Source organism: Puma concolor, chromosome C1 (assembly GCF_028749965.1).
Source record: "Puma concolor isolate L17-30 chromosome C1, mPumCon1.1.hap2, whole genome shotgun sequence".
Taxonomy (NCBI): Eukaryota; Metazoa; Chordata; class Mammalia; order Carnivora; family Felidae; genus Puma; species Puma concolor.
Genome location: NC_141674.1, coordinates 172,079,612 through 172,092,039, shown reverse-complemented (window position 1 = coordinate 172,092,039; position 12,428 = coordinate 172,079,612). Strand labels below are relative to the sequence as shown.

The 12,428-nt window shown below is 37.8% G+C and overlaps 2 protein-coding genes across 2 annotated transcripts in view; both read right to left on the bottom strand.

The window, feature by feature from the left end:
* Nucleotides 1-8,320: 8,320 nt before the first annotated feature.
* Nucleotides 8,321-12,428, bottom strand: part of NUP35 (nucleoporin 35) — a 50,090-nt gene continuing 45,982 nt past the window's right edge. The window contains exon 10 of the transcript XR_015255380.1: nt 8,321-8,553. The gene's annotated coding sequence lies outside the window, so the exon portion shown is untranslated. The remainder of the gene's footprint in view (nt 8,554-12,428) is intronic.
* LOC147578580 (uncharacterized) lies at nt 8,497-11,038 on the bottom strand. The gene is made up of 2 exons (XM_086719103.1): nt 9,894-11,038; nt 8,497-8,629 (listed from the first exon to the last, which is right to left on the bottom strand). The coding sequence occupies exons 1-2, from the start codon at nt 10,242-10,244 to the stop codon at nt 8,600-8,602; spliced, it is 381 nt and encodes a 126-aa protein (XP_086575229.1). The 5' UTR covers nt 10,245-11,038; the 3' UTR covers nt 8,497-8,599.

Below are 12,428 nucleotides of genomic sequence, written 5' to 3'. Positions count from 1 at the left end.
GTGATTACAAAAGGAATAAAATATTTCAAGCACATTAAGATTTATCCAACTCACTAATGAAATTATTTCTTGAATACTGACCTCTTTATAATTTTCTTAAAGTATATAAGCTTTGTCATTTCCCAGCAATAAGAAGTCTGTACTTAATACTAAGAGCTTGCTTAACATTTATTTATATGATATTTACTACATACTATACACTTTTTTAAGCACTTTATATACATTAATCCATTTATTTATTATTTTTAAGTTTATTTATTTTGAGAGAGAGAGAGAGAAAGTGCAAGTCTGGGGGGTGGGGAGGAGAGAATCCCAAGCAGGCTCCACACTCAGAGGGGAGCCCAACGTTGAACTCTATCCTACTACAGGCGAGATCATGACCTAAGTCCAGTAAGAGTTGGTCACTTAACCGACTGAGCCAGCCAGGCACCCTTACATTAATTTATCTAATTCTTTCAACAGTCCCATATGATAGATACACATCTCCCATGATCATACAGCTAGTGCGTAGAAGAATCTGACACTAAAGGCCACACGCTTAATCATTAAACTGTCTTTCATTTGTCTCTGTTTGGGGAACATTTATTATTATTAGAAGCATTACTGAATAGGATGCCTCTTTTATGAAGGTAGCTGACCAAAGGTAGGATGAGGGAGAGATGTGCCTTTAGGAGGAAAAATGACCCTTGGTCACCACAAAATCTGTGATACATTGAATTACTTGAAAGGCTTTGTAATTTTTTTAGTGTCTTTATATGTTTCCATATAAACTTACTTTGAGTAACTAAATTGAGGCTGGCATGTTATCAATTACCAATTGTCATAAGAATGCTGTTATCTCAAAGTTATCCCAAAACTTAGAATCTTAAAATAACAACTATTTAGTGTTTCTCGTAAGTCTGTCAGCTAGGCAGCCCTGGTCTGGGCTAGTCTCACTCAGACCTTTGCAGTCAGCTGTGAGTCAGGCAGGAAGTTCTGCTGATCCAAGCTAGGTGGGTTGATTCCAAATACCTAAGATGACTTGGTTTCTTCTACCTACTCTCTCATCCTCCATTAGGCTTGGGCTTGCTTTTAGGGTGATGGCGGGGTTGCAAGAGAGTAAGAAGAGACCAAGTGTTCTTAAGGCCTAACTTCGGGACTTGCAGCCATCATTTCCACTCATTCCATTGACCAAAGCAACTCACTAAGCCACCCAAGATTTAGGGGAAAGGGACCCTGCTTTGTGATGCAAGGAACTGCAAAGTCACATTGCAAGGGATATGGATGTAAAGTAAAGAATTGGGCTTTTTTGTGATCTACCTACTATTTCACATGCCATTTCTATTCTGAAGCATTCTAATATATGGCCAATTCCCAATTACTGTATGCTTCTGTATACAGTGTATACAGAACATGCAACAAGATAAACCGTATTCAAAGTGATAAAACAAATCTCATCAAATTTAAAACAAAAGAAATCATAAAAGTACTTTCTCAGATCATAACAGAAATCATAATCGAAAGATATCTGAAAAAAAAATCCCAAATACATGAAAAGTAAACAACACATATCTAAATAACTCATAGGTCAAAGAAAAGCGTTGCAATAGAAATTTACAAATTTAGGGGCGCCTGGGTGGCGCAGTCGGTTAAGCGTCCCACTTCAGCCAGGTCACGATCTCGCGGTCCGTGAGTTCGAGCCCCGCGTCGGGCTCTGGGCTGATGGCTCGGAGCCTGGAGCCTGTAGCCTGTTTCCGATTCTGTGTCTCCCTCTCTCTCTGCCCCTCCCCCGTTCATGCTCTGTCTCTCTCTGTCCCAAAAATAAATAAACGTTGAAAAAAAAAAAAGAAATTTACAAATTTAAACTAAATGAAACTTAAAATACAATATTTCAAAATTTGTTTAATACAGCTAAAGCAGTGCTTAAGGAAAAATGTATAGCATCAAATGCCTGTATTAAAAAAGAACAAAGATTTAAAATCCATAATTTAAGCTCTACCTTAAGAAACCAGAAAAAAAAGGGATGCCTGGCTGGCTTAGTTCATGGAGCATTTGTCTTTTGATCTCAGGCTTATGAGTTCAAGCCCCACATTGGGTGTAGAGATTACTTAAAAATTAGTTTTATTAAAAAAGAATAAACCAGAAAAAGAACAAATTAAACCTAAAACAAACAAAAATAATGAAATAATAAACATTGTGGCATAAATCACTGAAATTAAAAATACAAAAATAATTGAGAAAACTCTATGCAATCAAAGGTAGTTCACACTAAATGAAGTTGAAATGAGATCTTCCTTGAGATATTATAAGGCATTAGTTCTCATACTTTTTAGTCCCAGGACCCCTTTATACCCTTAGAAATTACTGATAACATCCCCCTAAAAAATTAAAACACAAGAATGCACACCCCCATATTCCACTGGCCATCATAGAGATATTATCATCAAATGTCATGTAGCCTCTGAAAAACTTCACTGTGCACTCACATAAAAATAGAAAAGGCAATGTCCTCGAATTATGAAAAAAAAGAGCTCATGGACACCCAGAAAGGCTCTCAGCCACTCCCGTTGGTCCCCACACAATACTTTTGGGAACTGGAAGAGGAAGATATCCAAGGCTTAGGTAGATTGGAATGCTAGAGCTGACATGGTTGCCATGATGGGTAGAAAAGGCAAAGCAGTAATCAGAATAGTTTGACCTAGATTATCTTTGGCACAGGTAATTGATCATGGCACTATATGTTAACTAACATGGCATCCCTAACACTGAATAAGATGGGCAATTTACTTGCATGTTTTTTTTTTTAATTTTTATTTTAATTCCAGTTAGTTAACATACAGTGTTATATTAATTTCAGGTGTATAAAGTCTTAATTTGTAGACGTAGACTAGGTCTGACTTGAATCACAACAATAATGATTCTGAGTCACCCAACAAAGTCCCAGAGTGAAGCCTCTTAACTCATTATGAACAAGTTTACATTAAGTTTTACAAGCCCTCAGTCTCCTTGGTTTTCAACACTGCATAGTACCAGCTTTTCTTTCCTAAATTAATCATAATATTAATCATTAATATTTCAAAACCTATAGTACTAATTTTCTTTCCTAAATTAATCATAATATTAATCATTAATATTTTAAAAGGTTTAACTTAAATCTGACAATGTTACATTGAGATTGGGTTTCATGGGGAATAGGAACTTGCTGCTATGAGAATTTGCATTATGCTAAAGTGAACAGGCTTTCTTGACCCTTCGAGAGCCAGTTGCCTTGATGTTTGGTGCAATTACAATGCCTAAGTGAATTTAATCTTAGGTTAAGTGACTTTATCTTTTTTAGTTTAGAAAGAATTGTCAAAGCAGTGCATACATTGTGTCCAGCATTTTACCACACACAAAAAAAGAGAATTAAACTTTTTCTCTCTAGGGACATGGAAATTTCTCAATTTCTCCCTAAGAATACTTATATGTTATAGTTCTATCACTTAAGGGTTTTTTTTCAAGTTTTTGTTTATTTATTTGTGAGAGAGAGATAGAGTGTGAGTGGGGGAGGGGCAGAGAGGGAGAGAGAATCCCAAGCAGGCTCTGTACTGTCAGCACAGAGCCCCACACAGGGCTCCAACTCAAGAATCGTGAGGCCACGACCTGGGCCGAAAACCAAGAGTCGGACGCTTAACCAACTGAGCCACCTAGGCACTCCTCACTTAAGTTATTTTTTAAAGCTAGTGGCCTTCTTGTGCACAGAGTTGGTCAATTTATTTTGAAACACAAAAGCACAACAGAGGATTAGCTTCCATCATTGCATATACTAGATACTGAATACAGATAATTTTGAGGAAACCTCTTTTTAGGAACATTCTATTAGTAACTGCTAAGTCCCATTTTTGGCCTTTCTGCAGGTTGGCCCAGAGGTTTTCTTTTGTCATATTCTCCTACAGCTACAACTTCCTATCTCTAGCTGATTGGAAAAGCTCTGTGGTCCCAAGCTGAAACGTGTTACCTTGAATGGAGCTAGGTTTTACTGAGCTACTATTCTATGCAAATTTAGAAGACAAATAGTTATTTACTGAGGATTCATTCACTAAACTTCTATGCTGCTTCTGCTTGAGATAGCCAAAATGGAATGCTGTGGAAAATATACCCAAATGTCAAGAAACATTGAAACAGGAGCTTAAAGACAATCTTAGTATTTTTTTATTCTTCACTTAAGCCTTAGCACTTTGGTTTTAACAAAGATTTAGTTTGTGGGAAGAAAATGAAAAAAAAAAAAAAACAGGAGAAGAGGAAATAGAGGATTAAAATTAACTTCAGAGATAATTCAGGTTGGCTTTGCTACAGATGATAGGTATCACTTTTCCCTAAATGAGTAAAATAGCTTTAAATTCACTTAACCGTTCCAGATCATATTAATCTGGATTTCTTGAAAAAGAAACATATATTAACACTGAAATTCAGAAAGTGTAAAAGCCTTTTCAAACTATCAAAATACTGTCAAGAATATAAATTACTTGGCTTTCAAGTACCAAAGGTGAAAGGTGATTACCCTTGCTGAGAGATTAATTGTGAAAAACCACCTGTGTCATCAAGAGATCACAGAAATTTATATAAATAATAAAAAGGAAACAAGTTATATCATGATACTCCTCTACTAAAAAGTATCCAATCGCTTCCTGTTTCACTCCGGGTATTTAGTTTTCTATTACTGTTAAATTATCACAAATTTGGTGGCTTAAAACAGGGCAAAATGTATTATCTTACAGTTCTCACAGGTCTCAAGTCAGGTGAGCTGGGATGAGTCATTCTCTGCTTAGGTCTCACGAGGCCAAAGTCAAGAAGTCAGCAAGGATGTGCCTCTTTTTGGAGGCTCTAAGGAGAAAATCTGTTTCCTTGTTCACTGAGGTTGTTGCCAGAATTCAGTTTCTCAGTTTCTCCGCGCTGTAGGACTATGTCTCCATTTCCCTACTGGCTGTCAGCTGAGGGCCCTTCTCAGATTCTGGAGACTCTCTGATTTCCAGGGAGGAGGGCCTCCTCCAAGTTTAAGAGCTAATATGATTAAAATGGGCCCACCTGAATTATCAGACACAGTCTTCCCACCTGGAGTTCCATACCCTTTTGTTTGTTTTTTTGGCTTTTTTAAGGTACAATTAACATATAAGTTTCAGGTGTACAATATGATTCATTATTTGTATTATGAAATCGTCACCACAGTAAGTTAACATTTATCATCATACATGGTTACAAAATATTTTTTTCTTCTGACGAGGACTTTTAAGATTTACTCTCAGTAACTTCCAAATACATATTATAGCGTTATTAACTATAAGGACAATATTGTACATTACATGCCATGACTTATTTTATAACTGGAAGTTTGTACCTTTTTACTCCCTCCGCTCATTTAGCCCTCCCCACCCACACATCTCCCCTCCGGCAACCATCAACCTCTTCTCTGTTATCTATGAGAGCTTTTTTTGTTCTTCTGTTGGTCCTTGTTTGCTTAGAATCCAAATATAAATGAGATCATATGGTATTTATCTTTCTCTGACTTATTTCACTGAGCATGCCTTCAAGGTACATCCATGTTGTTGCAAGTGAGAATATTTCATTCTTTAACAGCTGAGTGATACTCTGTTGTGTATGTATACTACATTTTCTTGATCCATTCATCCATTGGTGGACACTCAGGTTGTTTCCCTATTTTGGCTATTGTAAATTATGCTGCAATTAACATGGGAGTGCATACATCTTTTTGAATTAGTATATTTTTCTTCTTTGGACAAATATCCAAAAGTGGAATTACTGGATCATGTAGTAGTTCTATTTTTAATTTTTTGAGGAACTTCCATACTGTTTTCCATAGTGGCTGTGCTTATTTATATTTCCACCAACAGTGCACAAGGATTCCCTTTACTCCACATCCTCACCAACATTTATTATCTCGTGTGTGTGTGTGTGTGTGTGTGTGTGTGTGTGTGTGTGTATGTGTGTGCCTTAATGTTTATTTTGAGACACAACACACACATGCATGAGCAGGGGAAGGGCAGAGAGAGAGGGAGAATCCCAATCAGGCCCCAACCTGTCAGCAAAGAGGCCCATGAGAGGCTTGATCCCATGAACTGTGAGATCATAACCTGAGCCAAAACCAAGAGAAATAAGGTGCCCCTTATTTCTTGTTTTTATAATAGTTACTCTAACAGGCATGAGGTGTTATCTCACTGTGGTTTTGATTTGCATCTCTCATGATTAGTGATGGTGAGCATCTTTACACGTACCTGTCATCAACGGCCACACCCTTAATCCTATCTGCATAGTTCCCCTTGCCATGTAATGTACATATTCACATGTTCTGGGGATAGGGACACTGACATCTTTCGGGGCCATTATTCTGCCTACCACAAAGAATAAAAGTCACAATCTTTACTAAGGTCTAGAAGATCCTATGTGATCTGAGCCCTCATTACCTCTGATCTATTTTCCTACTATTCCTCCCCTTGCTCACTCAACTCAACCTTCCCCTGTGCTGTTCCTTGAACACACCAGGCAAACTCCTGTCTTTGTTCTTGCTGTTCCCTCTGCCTGGAATGTTCTTCCCCAAATTCCACCCTAACAACCTCATCCCCTTCAAGTCTGCTCAAATCTCACCTTATGAATGAGGTCTACCATGAGTGCTGCTTAACATTCCAGCATTTCTGATCATTTTCTCCCACAGCACCTATTACCTTTTAACTTACTCTATGACTTATTTACTAGGATTATTTCCTGTTACCTCTTTCTGCTGGTATGTTTGTTCCACAAAAGTGGGTGCCTGTCTTTATTCATCCCATATATCCCAAGGCTCCTGCACATATTAAGAGCTCAATTATTACTTGAATTGGTTGTTGAAAAAATTTCCAAACACTAAGGGGTGGGATTACAGGTATATGTTCTACGTACTTTTTGTAGGTCATATAAACTATAGTACAACTGCTTGAAATACCAGATTACATCTCCTTGATACCAATTTCTCCTTTTTAAATCAATGACATAACTCAAGGTTTCCATGTTTCAACTTATCAATATTCCTTTTATTCTGGCTCAAAAGAAAACTTTGAAAAAGAAAAATGACCTGTTCATTCCCTCCAAAAAATACTTTTTATCTTTTATTATTAAAGTAAATATGTGCAGTAAGACTAACACGAGGGCTCAAAAAAAAAAAAAAAAAAAGGCAGAAAGTAACAAAAATGTAAAAAAAGAAGTGGTCAGTACTTCCAAACATGTAAATAGCTAATGCTTTTAATCTCAGATATTCCAGCTTGTTTTTACTCTAAAACCTTTTCATTTTGGACACTTCTGATGGTCACCACAAGATGGGTACATCTATAGTTGTTTCTGAAGTTTATTCAACAATAGAAAACCTATTTTTTTTTTAACGTTTATTTATTTTTGAGACAGAAAGAGAGAGCATGAACAGGGGAGGGTCAGAGAAAGAGGGAGACACAGAATCTGAAACAGGCTCCAGGCTCTGAGCTGTCAGCACAGAGCCTGACACGGGGCTCAAACCCACAGACCGCGAGATCATGACCTGAGCCAAAGTCGGATGCTTAACCGACTGAGCCACCCAGGCGCCCCTTATTCAACAATAGAAAACCTATTTAAATTCCACTTCAAAAACTGTTTCTGCAAGAATTAGCAGCTGCTTATAAGAAACAACCAGGAGTGACAGATTAATTAAATTTATAAAATATCTTCCACTAATTAACCAAGAAATAACCTGGTAATATGACCCAAAGTCTCCAAAAACCCCATTTGCTGACCCACCTCTTAAAAAAAAACCAAAAAACAGTCTTGAGCCCCTTTCCAGAGTCCATGTCCCTATTCCAGAACAAGTTGCCCTGAGGTTTCTCCCAGTTAGCAGAACCTGGAACCTTTTTGTCCCAAGACGTTCCCTATGCTAATGCCTAAATGCTAGCACAAACAAAATATATGAAGAATTCAGCAACCGTTAATGTTTAAACATTCAATTAACAATTGTGTGCAGTCATTTGTTAATACTTTGCATATTATAAGGATTTTAACTTTATATGTCCAAAAATAATTTCTATGCCAAAAATAATTTGGTTTTATATTGTTTTTAATACTTTCTTTTCAAATATTCTTTTACACAGAAGTTGATTCTAGAGCTACAACTGGAATGTGGGAAATTCATTTAAAACACTTCTCCAGTGCATCTTAAATTTAAGTGATTTAAAAATCAACCTAAATATTAAAGAAAACACACTATAATTCCACAATACCACACTCTGGAGTAAAGAATCTAGATTTCTGTCCTATTTCTATCAGTATATATCTATGTAATCTTAGGGGAGACATTATGTGTTCTCACCTTCTGTTCCAGTGGCTGTGTATTTATAAATGGACTCTCAGTGATAGCGACCTGGCAGCTGGACTGTGGTGAAGGGTCCGTGACAGCCTCACTCACATACTTGGTGCCTTGGGCAACTGGAAGGCTGGGCTTAGCTGAGTTTCTGTCCACTCCATGTGGTCTCAGGCCCTTCCCAGCTCTGCCCCGCAGGAGTCTTCTTGCGTGGCAGATCAGGACTTCAAGAGACCAAGGTAGAAGCTGCTGGTCCTCTTATACGTGTTTTCAAACTGGCATAACATCATTTTCCCTGTACTACATTGGTTTCATAAAAAGTAAAATGCAAATAAAAACACCTACACAGGAGAAATAGATTCTGCCTCTCAGGGGGCAAGAAAGTCAAAAATTTGAAGTCATCTTTAATCTACCACATATTCATTTTTTTTTTTAATGAGGCTAATAAGCTAGCATGTGAACTAATCTTGCTAACTACTTAATGATGGTTAATGTTTAATGGGTGCTTAGTACAGCCAGGCACTGTTCTAAATGATTTACTGTATTCATTCATTTAATCCTAACAACTCTATGAAGAAGACACTATCATTATTACCATTTTATTGATGATGAAGCTGAGGCACAAAAAGGTTCAGTAACTTGTCCAAGGTTAAATAGCTAAGCTGGTAGACAGAGAGAGGATTTTAAGTTTCACTCCAAAATCCATGCTCTTAATCACTGTATAAAACAAAATCTAAAATTCCAGTAACTTTGGGGCACCTGGGTGGCTCAGTTAGCTTCTGACTTCAGCTCAGATCATGATCTCATGGTTTGTGGGTTTGAACCCATCAGGCTTTGCACTGACAGCCCCTCTCTGCTTGTACTCTCTCTCTCTCTCAAAAATAAATAAAGAATAAACAATAAAAAAATAAAATTCCAGTAACTTTAACCACTACTTTTTAATTTACCAGCAAATACTACAATTTCTCTGAACTGCATTAATTTTTAGTTAACGTTCTGATAATTATGTAAGGGCATTGAGTCAAAAAGTTAAGTTTTAGAGTTAGTCAGATAATCATTTTAGAAAGCTATTTAAAATTATGTCAGATAGATTACTTTCCCTTTAAATCATAACCTAGTTTAAAAAAATTGTAGGAGAGGAGCCAAGATGATGGAACAGCATGGAAGTTCTTTGTGTGTCCTGCATCCATGAAATAAGCCAGACCAACACTAAACCATCCACACACCTAGAAAACTGATTGGAGGATTAACACAACAATCTGCACAACCTGAAGCACAGAATTCAGCAGGCACGCGGCACGGAGAGGTGAACTTGGGGAGCGAGACGGAGCAGAAAGGGAGGTGCTTTTGCGAGCTGAGAGAGGGCGGAGACTGCTGGGGGGGGCGCAGGGGGAGAATACGGGAAAAGCACCCCTCCCCAAAAGCAGCTGGAGAGAAAGTGGAAGATTGGAAATCGCTGCAGGAGCTAAACTAAAAAGGGAGAAAGGAGAAAGGAGAGGGTTTAAATTCCTATAGGCTGTAAACAAGGGAAGCGCAAAGGCTGCAACTCTGGAGCTCGCGATACCTGGTGGTGCTCTGGTGGGAAGGGCAAATCCCCAGGAACAGAGTGGGGTCCGGGAGGTTCTTGGGCCACACGGGGAGAAGCAGTTCCACTGCTGGAAGGACGTTTGGTAGAGACTGTTGAAGCCACCTGGTCCCAGCAGACCCCAGAAAACGGCTGCATTTGCTGGTGCTGGAACAAGGTGGTTAAGGGTGAAGCCTGGTGCCAGATGTGGGTTGTGATTTTCCATAATCCCTGAAACGCTGCTGCTACACTGTCTTGCGAACTTTTTCTGGGGAGGGCTGGTACCTGGCCGCAGTCTCGGGGCACCGGCAGCAGCAGGGTCCACCAAGCGTTCCTGGGTGCAGCCGACATTCAGCTATTGCTCATTTGGCCATTGCTCGGTGAGACCCTCCTGCAGAGGGGCAGAACAGGTCAAAGCTGCAGTCCTTCAGAAGTAAGGAGCCGGGGAAAACAGCCGCATCTGAGACAAAACTCGGGAGAGAGGTACTGCCTGGGGGCTGGTCACGGAGAGTGAAAAAGCAGGGAGTGGAGGAAAGCTGAAGACAGAGGACGGGTGAGTGATTGCTGATCCAGGAGAACAGACTGGGTAGCTGTGTGGCGCCATTTTCACTGCTCCTGTGCATGCGCACAGGCCCCTATGAGCACGACAAAAAACCCCAGTAGGCTATCAGCGCCGTCTAGTGGAGAGTGGAGCTGTTACACTGAGTCCAGCCCAAGTGGGCCAACATCACTCTTCAAGAACACGAGTCTCACCGCCCACTTAGTTTATGGACTATTAAGCACTACATAGACTGACTTCTAGGGGAAAACAAAGTAATTTCAGTCCTACTTCAATCTGTTAGTAGGTTTATCTATTCAATTTCTTTTTTTTCCTCTCTTTTAAACTTCTTTTTCTTGAATACAGAAAGAGAAAAAATTCATTTTTATGTTCAATTTTTATTAAATATACTTTTAATTTTTTTACTATATTTTTGACTTTTGTGTAATTTTTTTCAAATTCTGTTTTACTTCCATCATGTTATTTTAGTGTACTTCAGTGTATTCACCTTTGCAAATTTTCAAACGATTTCTTTTTTTTCGTTTCTTTTCTTCTTCTTGAATGCAGAAAGAGAAAAACTCCATTTTTACTTTCAATTTCTATTAAAATATTTAATTTTTTAACTATATTTTTTGCTTTTATGTAAATTTTTTCAAGTTCTATTTTACTTCCATCATTTTAGTTTAATCTACTACAGTGTATTCACTTTCAAATTTTCAAATGATTTCATTTTTTTCTTTTTTCTTTTTCTTTCCTTTTTCTTGAATACAGAAAGAGAAAAAAATTAACTTGTATTTTAGTTTTTATTAAAAATATTTTCTTTAATTTTTTCCACTATATTCTTTACTTTTGTGTAAATTTTTTAAAATTCTATTTTACTGCCATCATCTCATTTTAGTCTACTTCAGTGTATTCATTTTTTCAAATTCTCAAACGATTTCCTTCCCCCCCTTTTTTTGTCTAATCTGTCAAACCACTATCAACACTCAGACCAAAACACACTTAGGATCTACCAATCATTTATTCAATTTGTGTGTGTGTGTGTGTTTAATTTTTTAATTTTAATATTTTTTAAATTTTAATTCTTTTTAATTTCAATTTTTCTACATCATTAATTCCTTTTCTCTCTTCAAAATGACAAAACGAAGGAATTCACCCCAAAAAAGAGCAAGAAGAAACAACAGCCAGGGATTTAACCAACACAGATACAAGCGAGATGTCTGAACCAGAATTTAGAATCATGATAATAAGAATACTAGCTGGAATCGAAAATAGATTAGAGTCCCTTTCTGTAGAGATAAAAGAAGTAAAAAATGGAATGAAATTAAAAATGCTATAACTGAGATGCAATCACAGATGGATGCAGTGGTGGCAAGGATGGATGAGGCAGAACAGACAATCAGCGATATAGAGGACAAACTTATAGAGAATAATGAAGAAGGAAAAAAGAGGGAGATTAAGGCAAAAAAGCACGATTTAAGAATTAGAGAAGTCAGTGACTTATTAAAAAGGAGCAATATCAGAATAACAGGGGTCCCAGAAGATGAAGAGAGAGAAATAGGGGTAGAAGGGTTACGTGAGTAAATCATAGCAGAAAACTTTCCTAACCTGAGGAAAGACACAGACATCAAAATCCAGGAAGCACAGAGGACTCCCATGAGATTCAAAAAAAAACCGACCATAAACAAGGCATATCATAGCCAAATTCACAAAATACTTAAGCAAGGAGAGAATCATGAAAGCAGCAAGGGGAAAAAAAGTCCCTAACCTACAGGGGAAGACAGATCAGATTTGCAGCAGACCTATCCACAGAAACTTGGCAGGCCAGAAATGAGTGGCAGGATATATTCAGTGTGCTGAATCAGATAAATATGCAGCCAAGAATTCTTTATCCAGCAAGGCTATCGTTCAAAATAGAAGGAGAGATAAAAAGTTTCCGAGACAAACAAAAACCACTAAACCAGCCCTGCAAGAAATCTGAGAGGGGAGAAAAGATG

Excerpts from the sequence above, each read along its gene's own strand:
- LOC147578580 (XM_086719103.1), bottom strand. The coding sequence starts at position 10,244 with ATGTCGGCTGCACCCAGGAACGCTTGGTGGACCCTGCTGCTGCCGGTG. Across the intron at positions 8,630-9,893 it reads TCCCACCAGAGCACCACCAG|TACAGGGAAAATGATGTTAT; the intron begins GTATCGCGAGCT and ends AAACCAATGTAG.